This window comes from Mesoplodon densirostris, chromosome 17 (assembly GCF_025265405.1).
Source record: "Mesoplodon densirostris isolate mMesDen1 chromosome 17, mMesDen1 primary haplotype, whole genome shotgun sequence".
Classification (NCBI taxonomy): domain Eukaryota; kingdom Metazoa; phylum Chordata; class Mammalia; order Artiodactyla; family Ziphiidae; genus Mesoplodon; species Mesoplodon densirostris.
In genome coordinates, this window is record NC_082677.1 from 23,763,721 (window position 1) to 23,781,462 (window position 17,742).

At 40.0% G+C, this 17,742-nt stretch overlaps 1 protein-coding gene and 1 pseudogene across 1 annotated transcript in view; one reads left to right on the forward strand and one right to left on the reverse strand.

Annotated features, from left to right (window-relative positions):
• DNAJC15 (DnaJ heat shock protein family (Hsp40) member C15) overlaps positions 1 to 11,795 on the reverse strand; it is a 65,835-nt gene extending 54,040 nt beyond the window's left edge. The window contains exon 1 of the mRNA XM_060080039.1: positions 11,635 to 11,795. Within this exon, the coding sequence (XP_059936022.1) occupies positions 11,635 to 11,739 (105 nt within the window). The 5' untranslated portion in view covers positions 11,740 to 11,795. The remainder of the gene's footprint in view (positions 1 to 11,634) is intronic.
• A 2,219-nt stretch (positions 11,796 to 14,014) lies between these two features.
• On the forward strand, positions 14,015 to 14,804 carry LOC132477407 (dihydrofolate reductase-like; annotated as a pseudogene).
• Positions 14,805 to 17,742: the final 2,938 nt, after the last annotated feature.

Sequence of the window (17,742 nt, forward strand, 5' to 3'; positions counted from 1 at the left end):
AAAGATATGTTTTTGGAATTCTGTGGTGGTCCAGTGGTTAGGACTCTGTGCTTCCACTGCAGGGGGCCCAGTTTGATCCCTGGTTGGGGAACTAAGATCCCCCCCCGACACACACACACATACACACACACAAAAGATATGTTTCTGTTTTATTTTCAATACTTTCCATAAGATGTCCAATGTTTTGTTGGCATTTTTAGAGCTGAAAGAAATGACAGAAAACATCTAGCCAAAACCCACTCCACTTCCTCCATTTTTATGGAGGAAGACACTGAGGTCCTGAATAGCCACATGCCTTGTCCAAGTTGCAGCCATTGTTTTTTGTTTGTTTGTTTGTGTTTTGTTTTGTTTTTAATTTATTTATTTTTGGCTACGTTGGGTCTTCATTGCTGCACGCGGGCTTTCTCTAGTTGCAGCAAGTGGGGGCTACTCTTCGTTGCTGTGCATGGGCTCCAGTAGTTGTGGTGCGTGGGCTCAGTAGTTGTGGCTCACGGGCTTAGTTGCTCCGCAGCATGTGGGATCTTCCTGTTCCAGGGCTTGAACCTGTGTCCCCTGCATTGGCAGGCGGATTCTTAACCACTGCGCCACCAGGGAAGCGCCACAGCAATTGTTACCAGTGTCTGCACTGGGACTGGAACACAGGTATCCTAATTCCAGACCAGAGCCTAGGTCTTCAAGCAACAATTTAATCTCCTACAGTCTTTTAATAGATTATAAAAATCATTCAGTTATCTTTCCAGTGTGAGCTCATACTCAATGAAACATCCCTAACTGACTTTAGTGCCCATTCACAAACCTTTTGCCTTGTACAACTTCTTCCTAGGTAGTTTGATAAATTATCCAGAGAAAATAGTGTCATTTAATTGTCTAATGTCAAGTCAGATCCTAGCACTGGTCCTTGATGTCCTCACTCCTTATATAATTCCTTTTTTTTTTCACAAAATTGTACCTTCCCTCAATCTCCAACAAGAAGTTGTACGTTCAAAACTCCTACATTTAATATAAAACTAACCAGTTTGTTAAGTATGAAAGTAGGATTACTAGTATCTCCTTCAACTTCTGGATGGGGCCACGTGGCAATCTGTCACACTCCAGTATAAAGGCCATTAATAATGAGAGGCATCCATTTAGCCAACAACTCAAAGCCTTACAATTGTCAAGGGAGTGGTTCAATGAACATTCTCAAACTGATGCTACAAATTCAAATTGGGACAATCTGTCTTGAAGGTAATTTCACCATAGGAATCAACAGCCTTAAACATATTCATGTCATTAGGCTCAGAAAATAATCAGAGAGGTGCATAAAAACTTTTATATGAGAATATGCATCACTGCATTATTTATAATATATAAAACTGGAAACAATTTGAATATCCAACAATAGGGGAATAATTAAATAAATTAAGGCACATCTAAAATATGCATCCACAATTAAATAATATATTGAGGAATGTTTATAGACCACGTTAGAGAATAAAAGCAAGTTATACGACAGAATGTTCAGCATATACGCACACAGGAAAAAAATGGAATGCTATAAAACATTAACAGTAGTTATATATTCTTATTACCTACCTTTTATCACTAAAACAAAATCTTTGGTTCACAGACTTTGGAATTCAAAGAAATATGGTTTGAATTGCTCTCTACATGTCAGCAACATAACCTTGGCCAAGTTACTTAACCTCTACACTAGAGCTTCCTCATCTGTAAAATGAGACAAGCAATACCTACCTCCTTGGGTTGCTATGAATTTTTAAAAATTAGGACATACATATACATCACCTAGTATTTTACATGTGGTAAACATTCAATAAATGGTACCTACTTCAATTACTATATGATATTATTATACAATTGTTTCTTTTAAAATCAGGGGAAAAAACAAAGGTTAAAAAAGAAAAGTTGTGGAAGATCCCACCAGTCAGAAGGGTTTAATAAATAACTTCTTAAGTCAGAAAACCCTCTGATCTGTCTACTTTAAAATAAACTTTAAAAACAAATTCTTCAACAGAAACAAATATACCTCATCTTTGGTATCTCCCTTTTAATCCTGCACTTAATTTTGCACCCTGATCATAAAAGTGATCTTGCTGTGTCTCTAGCTAGCCTCCTCCCTATCATGTACTTTTTTTTTAACATCTTTATTGGAGTATAATTGCTTTACAATGGTGTGTTAGTTTCTGCTATATAACAAAGTGAATGAGCTATACGTATACATATATCCCCATATCCCCTCCCTCTTGCATCCCCCTCCCACCCTCCCTATCCCACCCCTCCAAGTGGTCACAAAGCACCGAGCTGATCTCCCTGTGCTATGCGGCTGTTTCCCACTAGCTATCTGTTTTACATTTGGTAGTGTATATATGTCCATGCCACTCTCTCATTTCATCCTATCTTACCCTTCCCCCTCCCCATGTCCTCAAGTCCATTCTCTATGTCTGCATCTTTATTCCTGTCCTGCCACTAGGTTCATCAGAGCCAGTTTTTTTTTTTTTAAGATTCCATATATATGTGTTAGCATGTGGTATTTTTCTCTTTCTGACTTACTTCACTCTGTATGACAGACTCTAGGTCCATCCACCTCACTACAAATAACTCAATTTCGTTTCTTTTTATGGCTGAGTAATATTCCATTGTATATATGTGTCACATCTCCTATCATGTACTCTTACAAGCTTTTACTATACTGACTTCGAAGTCCCTGGCAAGCACCCCTTAAACTCTCTCTTTCGGCTTACCTGCAACACCTTGTAATTCGGTTATTCTTCTTGCTTGGGAAATCATCCCACTTCCTGAAAGCTACTTTTACTCCCTTACAATAGGGTCTTTTACTTTAAGGCTGTAATTTCTTACAGTAGCAATGCTTATAGCTTAATTTCATTAAACAGTATTCTTTTCTTCCTTTCTGAGTTAAGGTGAAATAAAATTAACTCTGCTTTGAAGTTTAAGAATTTTTAAACAGGGCTTCCCTCGTGGCACGGTGGTTAAGAACCCGCCTGCCAACGCAGGGGACACGGGTTTGAGCCCTGGTCCGGGAAGATCCCACATGTCGTGGAGCAACTAAGCCCATGCACCACAACTACTGAGCCTGCGCTCTAGAGCCCGTGAGCCACAACTACTAAGCCTGCGTGCCACAACTACTGAAGCCTGCGTGCCTAGAGACTGTGCTCTGCCACAAGAGAAGCCACCGCAGTGAGAAGCCCATGCACCACAAAGAAGAGGAGCCCCCGCTCGCCACAACTAGAGAAAGCCCACTCACAGCAACAAAGACCCAACACAGCCAAAAATAAATAAATAAAATAAATTTATTTAAAAAAACAGAATTTTAAAACATATCTTGAAGCTTCTGAAGACTATGAAAAGTACCACAAAAACCAAGACTGTATATCATTTCTTGGAGTTGAATTTCATCAATTTCTGATATCTAAATGATGGAGAAATAATATGGTACAGTATAAAAGTCAAGGACTTTTAGAGTCAGAATTGGTTTCACATCCTAGTCCTGCCACTTACTAGCTATATGACCTTAAGAAAGTTAATTAACCTCTTGGATCCTCAGTTTTCTTATATGTAAAATGGTGAAAAGTAACATCTAACTTCATGGGTTATTATGAGAAGCGGGAGAATATAATACAGTGCCTGGTAAACAGCATTCACTAAATGTTAGTTCAGTTCCTCCCTAACTATTTGTTTGCATATCATAAACTCAATACATTCATGCATATCATTAATTTTTACCTTATTTTTATATATTCAATGATTAAAATAAAAAATATTACTAATATTATGGGGGCAAGAGACAGGTATGAAACTTGTTACCTTATAAAAAGTTTAAAAGATTGGGAAGCACTGTTTGAGGACAAACAAACTCAGAAAAAAAATAAAGGTTATTAAAAAACAAAAATCATGAGAAGATCCCACATGGTCACAGCTTTTGTACTGGCCAAAAGTGATTTTATACTACAAGCACCTGAAACAATCCCCTACAAAATCTCAGTTAAGAAACCTTACCATATTGATCAAATATAGACAATAAACTTAGTGCTAGGAATAGATCCATTGACACAAAACTGAGAGTAAATGAGTCAACGATTCTAAACTGTTTCTGAATAGTAGAATATCACAAGCTTTCTAGCCTGGAAGGAAAGAACGAAATGGGTTACCCCAAATGGAAATATACAAATTAGGTATCATTTCATGGCACTTACTAAAACTTTTACTTAAAATTCTTTACCTCCAGCGAGCAACTAAGCCCATGGACCACAACTACTGAGCCTGCGCTCTAGAGCCTGCGTGCCACAACTACTGAAGCCCACGAACATAGAGCCCGTGCTCTGCAACGAGAAAGCCCACACACAGCAACAAAGACCTAATGCAACCAAAAATAAAAATTAATTAATTAATTTAAAAAAAATTTACCAAAAGCACGTAACACCTTTAGAAATACTGTAAGTACTATGCAGTAATAAAGTTCTTGGTGAGTAAAACTTTAACATCATTCCAGCTAGGCTGTATGTCTATGGCTGCTTCTGCTTTACAACAGCAGAGTTTGGTAGTATGACAGAAGCCATAAGGTCTGCAAACCTAAAATACTATTCAGCCCTTTACAAAAGAAGTTTGCTGCCCTCTGTCCTTGAGGGTGGCAATCCTGGCTCACTCATCTCCTCCCCACACACACCACATATATAGCTTCTATGTATTTGGTGTTAAAAAAAAATCTATTATACTGAATTGAATCGACAAACTTTAAAAACAGAGTTGAAGACTGCCTGTGTTATCAGAGGCATCAAGCAATAAAGTTACCAAAATTTGGAAAAGCACGTCAGAAGAAGTCAGAGCATCATGTGTACTCTGACTACACCTAATATTTAATACATGCTTATATTTTATGCCTCTCTTTACCATTAAAAAAAAAACAGAGAGAGAATATCATTTATCTTAGTCTTTTTTATTCCTTAAGGCCATCAGTTCATCATACTGTAAAACATGTCCTCCAATCCTCTGTTCTTCTTCCATCTAGTTGTTTCATTCCTTTGTTAATTTAATTATTCAGTGGATTTATAGCGCAGTAACCAAGGCTGGTACCATGCTGAGAACTGAGAGAACAAGGATCCTTAAAACTTGGTCCTTGCCTGTAGTAAAGAATATCTAATTTTAGTTTAAAAGACATGTTTCAAAAAGGAGAAGAAGCACTATTTAAATAATGCCAGCAAATCAACAAGTGGGCCAAGTCAGGTATCTGTTACTATCACCTAGTTTCAAATATCCACCAGAAAAACACACACACACAAACACACATTACTTTAAATGTTCCACCATCTTGAATCAAAGAATTTCTGAGAACTGGGAAAACAGCCCACTCCATCATAGCTGCTACTGCTGGGGGAAAAAAAATGCATCAAAATTGTTTACAAATTCCCTAAGGCATTATATTCTTCCAAAACAGCAAAAGCAGTAAACAACCTTCTAGATAAATATGAACTGCCTGAAAGTATTATAAAATGCTAAAACTTCTATCTTGAGACTGCAACATTTAAGTTTCAAGATAGACAGTAGTTGTACCAGAAGAAAATTTTTAAAAAATAATAAATTCTGCATCAAAATGGTAGCTGTGATGGAGAAATATGGAGACTAGTCACTCAACAAACATTTGTTTAGCATTTATCTATAAATATACAAATACTTATTTAGCATCTATGACAGGCTCTGTGCTAAATTCTGGGCAGATTAGTGAGCAAGACAGACACAGACTCTTCTCCCTTAGAAACTAACATAAGGAGAAATCCAACAGAAAAGGAATACATGCATCAATATGTTGAACCAAACACCCATGTTTATTAAGCCACTCAGTAGTAATAAAAGTTAATAGCTGTTCATTTAATAAACAATTAAGTAACTACCACGTATCGAATGCAATGCCAATCACAGAAGCAAGCATATAAGTTCTTGCCCTTAAGACTTCACAACCTAGGTGCTTATACATATATAAATAATTTTGATATATTATAAGAAATAATTTAATAAAAAACTGTATATGACTTTCTAAGGAAGTACTTAGGATAAAACGACTTTATTCTACTAGGGAAAGGGAACTCGAGTCAGGTAAGGCTTCACATCAGTAACCTGAGTCTTAAAAAATGAACAGCAGGGGCTTCCCTGGAGGCGCACTGGTTAGGAATCACTGCCTGCCAGTGCAGGGGACATGGGTTCGAGCTCTGGTCCGGGAGGATACCGCATGCCACAGAGCAGCTAGGCCTGTGCGCCACAGCTGCTGAGCTTGCGCTCTGGAGCCCGCGAGCCACAACTGCTGAGCCTGAGTGCCACAAGTACTGAGGCCCGCGCGCCTAGAGCCCGTGATCTGCAGCGAGAGAGGCCACCCAATGGGAGGCCCGTGCACCGCAAGGAGGAGTAGCCCCACTCTCGCCACAGCTAAAAGAAAAGCCCGCGCGCGGCAACAGAGACCCAATGCAGCCAAAAATAAAAATAAATAAAGTAAATATATTAAAAAAAAAAAAAAAAAGAACAGCAGTTTGCCAGGCAACGAATTTCAGACAGAGGAGAAAACTACAGTAAGTAAAAGTCATAGCACAGGGTACATACAATACAGTCAAGGAGACGGAGAATGAGGCTGCGGAAGTCAGTCATTTAGGGGTCAGTTCGTGAACAGTCCTGTATATCACAGTGGCATATTTATACAATTTATGTAATTACCATGAGAAGTTTGGACCTTGGTAAATTTATAAAAAGGAACTTGGTAAATTAATTTAAAAAATTATAGTACCGGGCCTCCCTGGTGGCGCAGTGGTTGGGGGTCCGCCCGCCGATGCAAGGGACACGGGTTCGTGCCCTGGTCCGGGAGGATCCCACATGCCGCGGAGCGGCTGGGCCCGTGAGCCATGGCCGCTGAGCCTGCGGGTCTGGAGCCTGTGCTCCGCGACGGGCGAGGCCACAACAGTGAGAGGCCCGTGTACCACAAAAAAAAAAAAAAAAAAAAAAATTATAGTACCGTAACTAGGTGTGTAGTATAGAAAAATAACTGATGGCTGTGTGAAGTGTAAAAAGGATAAAGGACCAGAAGCAAAGAGACATGTTTTTAAAGGCTATTATCAATACAATAGGTCAGAGGAGAGATGCTAAAGACCAACAGAATAACAGTGAGAAGGGAGAAAGTGGAGTGTTGATGGCATTATTCAAGGTAGTGGATAGGCGAGAATCACCATGCATGGGGGGGTATATAATGAGCTACACTTCAGATAAGCTGAATTTTGTATTTTTATTTGTACGACTCACCGGTCGACAACTGATAATTCTTATTAACTCCATTCTTCTCATTCCTTCCCATTCCAGAATAACATTTACTCATTCAACAATTTCTTTTTAAAGTGCTTACCACATAACAGGCACCTTTATAAATGTTGGAAATACACAGACAGCAAAGTCCCTCTTCAGGGAGCTTACATTTTAGCCTCCTCTTATGATAACAATGATAGGAACACTGTTTTACAGTGAAAAGAACAGTGAGGAAAGAATACGGCAAGGTTAAAAATATGGATATACAATACATAATCCATGTGATTTCTTCAAAGGTAAGCTTCAAGGTAAATATTTTAAATTCCAATTGCAATTGAAAAATAAAAGTGGTCTCTTTTTTTGGTAATGAATAAGCACTTGATAATTTACACGTTTGATAGGTTTTGATTTTCATGTATCAGGTTTGCTTACACTGAAACATATATGTGGCTAATTTTCTTATATGTTACATCATCCTAATACTACTAGGAGTTACACTCTTCAGCAAAGTACTGAAAATTGAAAGGCTACCAAGTCATACAAACTGAGTTTTGTTCAAACTGCTTTAAAAATTAATATTCTCCTCTTGACTTTAAAGTTTCTTTTCTACTTGTCCATGACAAGCAGCTTTGCTAAAGCAAAGTCTGATCATGACTTGTGATTATTAAACAATTAATTGTAAGATAGTATTTTATTCAAAGTACTATGCAGGTATTTCCTCCTACCTTTTTACCTTTTAATCTCCCAAACAGGCTAATGAACCTGAATTCTTAATCCCTAAAGGAAAGCTTACATGAGACAGTTATTTAACATCTACAACTGCAGATATATATTTCAAAAACTTTAAAATAAATTGCATCTTTTTAAAAAATGGTATGAAAAATGTCTTCTTCAATTCCTTGACAAACATTTGATTTTCCACTATTTTCAATAAGATTAGCAAATACATCCCATACTTAGGTCATTTGTTCTTTGTTATCCTACACTTTGTCAACTTCCCATCACTTTCAGTACTTCTAAGTTTCCCCAAAGTTATTATTATCAACTCTCTTATGTTCCACCTCATCATTGGTCACTGCCTGGACCAGTGATTCCCTACAGAAGCAGAACAGACCCTTAGGGACCTTCTGAAAATTTGCAAGGACATTTTTTGGTTGTCACGATAAGCTGGATAGGAAGGAGGCTATTTAGTGGATGAGGACTATGGATCCTAGAAGTCCTAAAATATATGAGACAACACAGGAAAACAAACAACTGCCTGCATCCCTCAAGATTTTAAAAGACTCTACTGGACACTGAGTAGGTGAAAAGCCTATGTATGACCATCTTAGTCTAGGACTTTACTACATATAAAATATATCATTTTTGCACCATTTTAGTGAAGACTGAATTTTCCAGAATTGCAGCTATCATGTAAATTGAGGTAAGATTCCACTTTGTTTCATTCAAAATTTTACCAAAAATTGTTCACAACTTGGGAAAAATTAGTTTGTCGACGACAATGTCCCTTATGGTATTTGAACTGCCAATGTAATACATCTGAAATCAGCCTGCATTTATAGCCATCCCAATCACAACGATTTCTTTGCACTGGTGCAGTATGCCAGCAACTGATCAGTTCTTCACTGTGTCTTCTAACGTAATCATGCCTGAGTACTTATATATTTAAATAGTAGACACGTTATTTTCTAATAAAATACTTATTTTACCTTTGTGCTTCAATTAGAGCAGTACACTGATTTTTTAAAATTATGCTTATGGGTATTTTTTATTGCCTATAAATCTTTAGGATCCTACAGGAAACTTTAATATTTATTATAAAAAGGGGGCTCTGGGCTGGACAGGTTTAGAAGCACTGACCTACACTTTAGCCTTCACATGCCCAGACTACTAAAGATGTCTCCTAACTGATAGTTTGGATTCTATACACTCCCTTTTCCAAAGAAAAGTACCTACAGATGTAAAAAAATCACCAATATCATTTCTATCTTCAAAATACCACAGGGCTCCAATCGCCTTGCAAATCAGTCCAGTACTGAGATTTTTACAACTCTCCATAGAGAGATGAGTTCTGCCTAACCTAATATCTTATCCAGTTTACATCACAGACTGAACACTCTATTCAGAAAGCCTTATTTCTGGGAACTATCCTTAATATTTTGAAATATTTTGTAATAACCTATAAGGAAAAAGAACCTGGATATATATATATATATATATATATATATATATATATATATATATATCCGAATCACTCTGCTGTGCACCTTAAACCAACATAACATCGTAAATCAACTATACTTCAATTTAAAAAAAAGTTAAATAATAAAAAAAAAGAAAGAAAGCCTTATTTCTAAGGAGTCAGCAAGTCACAGTGGAAAGAGTGTTAGGATTTAGAACCCTAGGCCCACCACTTATTAGGAGAATGAACCCGGATGAGTTACCACTTTCTGAGTCTCCGTCTCCTCGTTTAAGTGACAACTGAAAAGGACCTTCCTCACAGGGCTGTGGTATGGAATGAATCAGACATAGCAGGAACTCAAAGAGTTTGCTACTTCAAACTTTTTATCTGTTTTGTTCATTTACTTCTTCCAAGGATGATACCTGACTGGTATCCAGCAGTGCTCAAGAAATGTCTGTTGAACAAAAGCGTATTGCTTTCTGAAACCTTTCCAGCCCACTGACTGTTCCAGAAATTTATCAGTTAAGTAACGATAACTGAGTGCTTACAAATTGAGTACTTACTTGAAGTAAGCACCCAGTCTCTGCTCTTAGGAAACAAAAAAAAATGCTGGAAAATGACAGGTCAACATAAAAGATGTCACAAGACTGTGTATGACTAGTCAACGAACAGTATGGACAACAAGTGCTGTGCATCTAAGGGCAAGACATGTCACTGTTGGCTGGATCAACACGGAAGGTGGTGTGGAAAAGGGATAAAACAGACTTTCTCCAACTAATCCATTCTTCTCACACGTAGCCTGAGAGAACTTTACAATTGTCCAACAGGTCACTCCTCTGCTTAAAGCTCATCAAAATGGTACCTCAGGATACCCCAACCTGTTCACGTGATTTACCAGAAGCTTCCTATGTTCTGGCCCCCGTTTGGGAACAGCACAGATCAGTAAGGTGGCCCACTAACTACATGTGGCAACTAAGTATGTGAAATGTGTCTAGTCCGAACCGAGACGTCCTGTTAAGTGTAAAATACACACTGGATTTCAAATACTTAGTACCAAAAAAAAAAAAAAAAAAAGTAAAACATCTCATTAATAATGTTTACATTGGGACTTCCCTGGTGGTTCAGTGGTTACGAATCCGCCTGCCAATGCAGGGGACACGGGTTCGAGCCCTGGTCGGGGAAGATCCCACATGCCGAGGAGCAACTAAGCCCGTGAGCCACAACTACTGAGCCCGCGTGCCACAACTACTGAAGCCCACGCGCCTAGAGCCCGAGCTCTGCAACAAGAGAAGCCCGCGCACCGCAACGAAGCGTAGCCCCCGCTGGCGGCAGCTAGAGAAAGCCTGTGTGCAGCAACAAAGACCTAACGCGGCCAAAAATAAACAGATAAATTTATTTTTTAAAAAAATAATGTTTATATTGATTTCACGTCAAAATATCACTGTGGACATACTGGATTAAATAAAAATGCGCTGTTAAAATTAAACCCACCTATTTTTTTCACTTCTTAAATATGGCTACTGAAAATCTAAAAACACGTATGCGGCTCGCATTATGTTTCCACTGGACAGTTTCTTTTCCCAGCTCTACATTTCTGCCTGAAGAGACCCCTTACTATGTCTGCCTGGGCCCTGTTTACCTGGCCTACGACTCTGTAGATGATACTACTGGCGCCTGAAACGCTTTTTCCTCTTCACCGAGTCTGCCGCTACTCATTCTTCAGGCCTTAGTTTTACAACGATGGTTACAGCGCTTTCTCCTAGAAGCCTCCCCTGGCCTCACCCCCTAGCCCCGGAAGACTGGACTGGGGTCTCCTCCTACATGATGGGAACACCCATCCTACAGCACTTATCACACTGCATCTGCAATTGCCTGTTCTCTGGTCTGTCTTCCCGACAAGAATGAAAGCTCCTTGAGGGACCAGAGATTCTCCGAACACGCCTACTCGTCAACGCCGGGCACCGAGGAGCATCAGCTCTGAATAAATGAGGGGTGGGACAAAGATAGTGGATGAACACCGGGACGACCCCGGTTCGGAGGTAAGGGTGCAGAGAGGTGAGGCAGGGACTGGGCGGGGGAGGGGGGTGGTTTGGGGAGCGCTAGCAGGTAGGCTCGGGCAAGTTGGAGCGGGAGAACGGCAGGAGAGCCGGCAGACTCACCAGTCTCCGGTCAATGTCGGCGTCCGACCGCTTGGTCGGGGGCGGCGAGTACTCAGCGTAGCGAAGGCCCTCGCCGGCGGTGGCGACGCCGCCACGGGCAGCCATAGCGATGCGGCGCGGGGCACTCGGAACGCCCCGCTGCCTACGAGGCGGCCGCAGGGACAAACTAGTTAGGGCGGTCCGTTCGCGGGTTTTACCTATGCCTCTCCCGCTGTGCTAGTGGAGGGCGGGGCCCCAGGGGATCTCGTTCTTACCCAGGCTCAGACCAACTTGTCCCCTCAAGCCAAAGGTCAGATCCTAGCTGGGGCCCCTAGGCTGTGGAGGAGTTTTTTCTTTGTTTCAGATTTACAGGCCTAAAGCCAACGTTGGGACTCGTGGGGCAAAGCGTGATGGGGCCTGTCTTCCTTCCCCTATCCCGACCTGAGAGCCTGGGTTTAAGCCCTGCAGTCTGATGTTAGATCTGATGTTGGTTTCATCAGATGCCGGACCAGGAGAGACCCAGAGAGTCTAAGTGCAGTGCCGAAGTTCCCTGACGCTCCCTGAGACCCACACCAGACCTTTCTAAACCTGCCCTCCCACACACACCCCGCCCAACCACTGATCATACTTCATAATACCACGGTTCTCCCATCCATGAGGGCAACAGAAGTGGCAATCTGCTTACTCCACCCCTTCCCGCCATATGATTGGCTATATGTAAGATGAAATTACAAAGAAGAAACTTGTAACCTTCCACCCCACAAATGGTTTTGTACTGACTTGGATATAGAAAGACCCATTTCGTTATTCGTTTTTTTCTTTTTTGTTTATTTTATTTTTCTGATTTATTATTATTATTATTATTATTATTATTTTTGCGGTACGCGGGCCTCTCACTGTTGTGGCCTCTCCCATTGCGGAGCACAGGCTCCGGACGCGCAGGCTCAGCGGCCATGGCTCACGGGCCCAGCCGCCCTGCGGCATGTGGATCCTCCCGGATCGGGGCACGAACCCGTGTCCCCTGCACGGGCAGGCGGACTCTCAACCACTGCGCCACCCGGGAAGCCCTATTATTAGTAATTTTTAAGTAAAGCCTTTTGGAGTATAAATTAACCAACAAATGAAGCCAGTGTAGTGCTTTCCAACTCCTGTACCAACTTGGCAGCTCTTTTGCCTTTTATACACATTGCAAAAGCAGCTTACAAATCTTTTCTTTTTTTTTTCTTAATTCCTGATTTAAAAGTTTTGAGGATCTATTAATTTATTGAATTAGTTAATATTATTAGCAAGCCCAAGAAGTTAGGGCCTGGAGGAATTTCACAATCCAGTAGGGAAGATAAAACTAATACCAAGTGATTATAATGTATTCCAGAGCATGAGACTATATGCATCATACAGCAGTATAAAGAGGAAGGGACTAGGAGGACAGAAGAGATCTGAGTTCTGGTGCATGTTCCTTCGTTTTCTAGGCTTGTGTTCCTGAATATACCCATTAACTGCTTCAAATCTCTCCTTACCTGTGGAAGGGGAGTAACATTTGTCCAACATTCTGACTCAGGGAAATTGTAAGGATAAAATGAAAAAAGGAAAAAAAGGAATATGGAAGTAATTTGTACAATACACTTAAGAAGAGAGTTACCACCACAATTTGATTGGTGTTTCTGGGAGGGAGCGGCCATTTTTAACCAGGGTCATCAGAGGAGGGTTGGTGGAGACTGAGCCATTGAGGTGGTCAGTGACGAATGGGTAAGACTTTTTTACATGAAAGAGGAGGAAGACTGGAAATTTTAGCTGGAAACAAACACACAGAAATGAAAAAGGTGGCGTGTAGAACTGGGTTAAAAAAAATGCCAAGACTCTTCAGAAAAATGGCCTTATTACAGAAATTAATTTTCATTAGACTGATCCACAAGTATAAAGGATGTTGGTGAACTAAGTAAATAAATTGGATTGGAACCCACAGGTCATTCATTCATTCATCCATTTATATATTCGATAAATATGTGTTAAGCATCTGTTAGGTATCAGACACTCTACTCGGCACTGAGTCTACAATGCCAAGTAAATAAATAAGATACAGTAAGTCCCCTACATACAAACCTTCAAGTTGTGAACTTTCAAAATGTGAACGTGCGTTCGCATGTCCAATCACATAAATTAGTTCACGTGTCTGGAGCACACTGTCACATGTGTGCATCCTCTACAAGTGGTTGTGCTTTTATGTACTTTACTGTACAGTACTGTATAGAGTACAGTAGTACAATACCTTTATTTTAAGCGCAGGATGTCCAGAAGCAAGCGTAAAAACAGCGATGTTGTAGCTGGTACTGCTAAGAAGTACAAAGGGGTAACAATGGAAACAAAAGTGAAAATAATTGAGAGAGTGGAGTGAGGCGAAAAGATGGTGGACGTCGTTCATTCTTATAACATGAATCGTTCAACCACCGGCACGATTCTAAAGAACAAGATCATGGAATGTGTGAAGTCTGCCATGCCGATGATGTCAACAATAATACAGAAGAAGCGTGGAAAAGTGATGGAGGAATTTCGCGCCAAGCTGGAAGGTAATCCCCGCGTCAGTGTGACATGCTAGCTCAGAAGTGTTTTCTGCCGCTGTCGTGGTTCGTCCACTAAACTGCATGGTCGCTGTGTACATGGGCAGAGCATGGGCATCGGCAAGAACAGGGACCTGCCCTGGCCCCTGCTCAGGAATGAATACAGGTATTTCCAAAGAATGACCACAATCTCTTCAGTAGAAGGTAAACGGAATTTGGTGATTATGGGTAGGAAAACCTGGTTCGCCATTCATTCCAGAGAAGAATCGACCTTTAAGGGACAGAATTAATATAGTTCTCATTAGAGAACTCAAGGAACCTCCACAGGGAGCTCATTTTCTTGCCCAAAGTCTGGATGATGCCTTAAAGCTTATTGAGCAACCAGAATTAACAAATAAAGTGGACATGGTTTGGATAGTGGCAGGCAGTTCCATTTATAAGGAAGCCACGAACAATCCAGGCCATCTTAGACTTTTTGTGACAAGGATCATGCAGGAATTTGAAAGTGACGCATTTTTTCCAAAAATTGATTTGGAAAAATATAAACTTATCCCAGAATATCGAGGTGTTCTTTCTGATGTCCAGGAGGAGAAAGGCATTAAGTACAAATTTGAAGTATATGAAAAGAACAATTAATGTGAAAGTGTTTTCTGATCTATTTCAAGCCTCCTCTTCCCTCCCCACCCCCCCAAAAATATGTATTTTTTGTTATAGAGACTTTTGTTGATTTTAGATCCATGGATAATTATTTCTAAGCAAAGCACTTTTATTCCCCATTAATCTTAACTAGACTCTATCAGATACCATTTGTGAAACATTTCTTGCTGTAACTGCCTGAATACCCATCAGGAGTCAAGAATAGGTGACCAGCACCTGCCTAGGGCAGAATATCTACCAAGGCAGCCAAAGTGGGAGAGTCCCCTGGTAGCATGTATTGAAACAACCAGAGCCCATAGAGCTAGGAGCTAGGCAAATGGGTCCAAAGGTCAGAAATGGATTATAAACAGAAGAGCTAGCATTCAATTATTAAAGTTAGATCAAAAAAGGGACTGTGAGTTACTTTATATCACACTTCTGAAAAAAATTCTGTTCACTCAGACCAGGAGTCAATAAGTTGAAAACTCCAGGATACAGCAGCTCATGCAGCTCAATATCAAAAAAACAAACAACCCAATCCAAAAATGGGCAGAAGACCTAAACAGACATTTCTCCAAAGAAGATATACAGATTGCCAACAAACACATGAAAGGATGCTCAACATCACTAATCATTAGAGAAATGCAAATCAAAATACAATGAAGTATTACCTCACACCAGTCAGAATGGCCATCATCAAAAACTCTGCAAACAATAAATGCTGGAGAGGTGTGGAGAAAAGGGAACCCTCTTGCACTGTTGGTGGGAATGTAAATTGATACAGTCACTATGGAGAACAGTATGGAGGTTCCTTAAAAAACTAAAAATAGAAGTACCATACAACCCAGCAGTCCCACTAATGGGCATGCACCCTGAGAAAACCATAATTCAAAAAGAGTCATGTACCATATCGTTCATTGCAGCTCTATTTACAATAGCCAGGACAAGGAAGCAGCCTAAATGTCCATAGACAGATGAATGGTTAAAGAAGATGTGACACATATATAGAATATATGGAATATATTACTCAGCCATAAAAAGAAATGAAATTGAGTTATTTGTAGTGAAGTGGGTGGACCTAGAGTCTGTTATACAGAGTGAAATAAGTCAGAAAAAGAAAAACAAATACCATATGCTAACACATATATATGGAATCCAAAAAAAAATTGGTTCTGAAGAACCTAGGGGCAGGACAGGAATAAAGACACAGACGTTGAGAAGGGACTTGAGGACACAGGGAGGGGGAAGGGTAAACTGGGATGAAGTGAGAGAGTGGCATGGACATATATACACTACCAAATGTAAAATAGATAGCTAGTGGGAAGCAGCCGCATGGCACAGGGAGATCAGCTTGGTGCTTTGTGACCGCGTAGAGGGGTGGGATAGAGAGGGTGGGAGGGAGACACAAGAGGGAGGAGATATGGGGCTATATGTATATGTATAGCTGATTCAGTTTGTTATAAAGCAGAAACTAACACACCATTGTAAAGCAATTATACTCCAATAAAGATGTTAATAAATAAATAAATAAATAAAGGGGAGTGGGGGGTGGGGGGTAAACTCCAGGATATTTCACAGGGATAGTAAAGAGGCAGGTACGAGTCTACCATTTCAGTGGTTAAAGAAGAAGGTCTGAGACCTTAAAAAACTTTGTTTCTGATCTTCAGTGAGATTGCATGGGATGTTACAATGATGGAACAAGAATCGGCTGCTCTTTACAAAAAAGAATAATCTAATATCAAGCATAATGACTAAACTAAAAAATTCAGAGGTAATAAATTGAGAATGAATATTGCTAGAAACCAAAATTAGTAAGTTAGAAACTAAACTTCACAGAATTAAAAAATAAAAATTAAAACATGTTTTACCCATCACGTTAGCAACGATTTAGATTAAGTATCCAAAAAAAAAAAAATAGCATTTTCTGGCTTATAAATTGGTACAACCTTTTTAGAGTGTAAGTTAGCAATATGAATTAAAATTCAAAATATTCTGGGTTTGGACACAGAACTTCCACTTCTAGAAATTAATCCTGAACAAAGAAATGGACCCAAGAGTATCTGTTGCAACTTTCTTTTTCAAACTTGGAAACAGCCCAAATGTTGATTAATAAGAAATAACTAACCAATATGTCTATAAAATGTAACATCTGCAGCAGTTCAAAAGTATGGAGTACTGACAGAAAAATGCCAAAAATTGCTAAGTAAAAGAAACAAATTGTGTGTAATACTCAAAAATGTTTAATAAATGTTCATGTGTGGGGGGAAAAAAAAGTGATGGAGGAGATGGAGAAACTTCTCAGTGTGCGGATGCAAGATCAGCAGCAGCGTCGAGTCCCGCTCAGCTTAATGCTGATTCAAGAGAAAGCTAAAAGCCTTTCTGAAGACTTGAAGAAGGAACACAGCAAAGAATCAGAGGGCACATCTTTTAATGTCAGCCATGGCTGGTTTCATCAGTTCAAGGCTAGAGCCAGCCTTCACAATGTAAAATTAAGTGGCAAGGCAGCGAGTGCAGATTCGGTAGCTGCCAGGGAATTTCCTGAATTGCTTTGAGAAATTATTGATGAAGGCACGTGTTCACCCAATCAGGTTTTTAATGTGGATGAGACAGGACTGTACTGGAAGAGGATGCCAGACCAAAGTTACATCCGTAAGGAGGAAAAGTTGATGCCAGGCTATAAAGCAGCAAAGCATAGGCTAACTCTGTTGTTTGGTGGAAATGCTTCCGGTGATATGAAACTGAAGTCTCTCTTAGTTTATCATTCAGAGAACCCAAGAGCCCTTAAAACATAGCCAAGGGCTCTTTTCCTGTTGTGTGGAAGAGTAACCCCAAAGCCTGGGTTACCCAAGCCATTTTCCAGGATGGGTTTTTCCACCACTTTATCCCGGAAGTAGAGAAATGTTGCTTGGAGACAGACATCCCATTCAGTGTTTTTTTG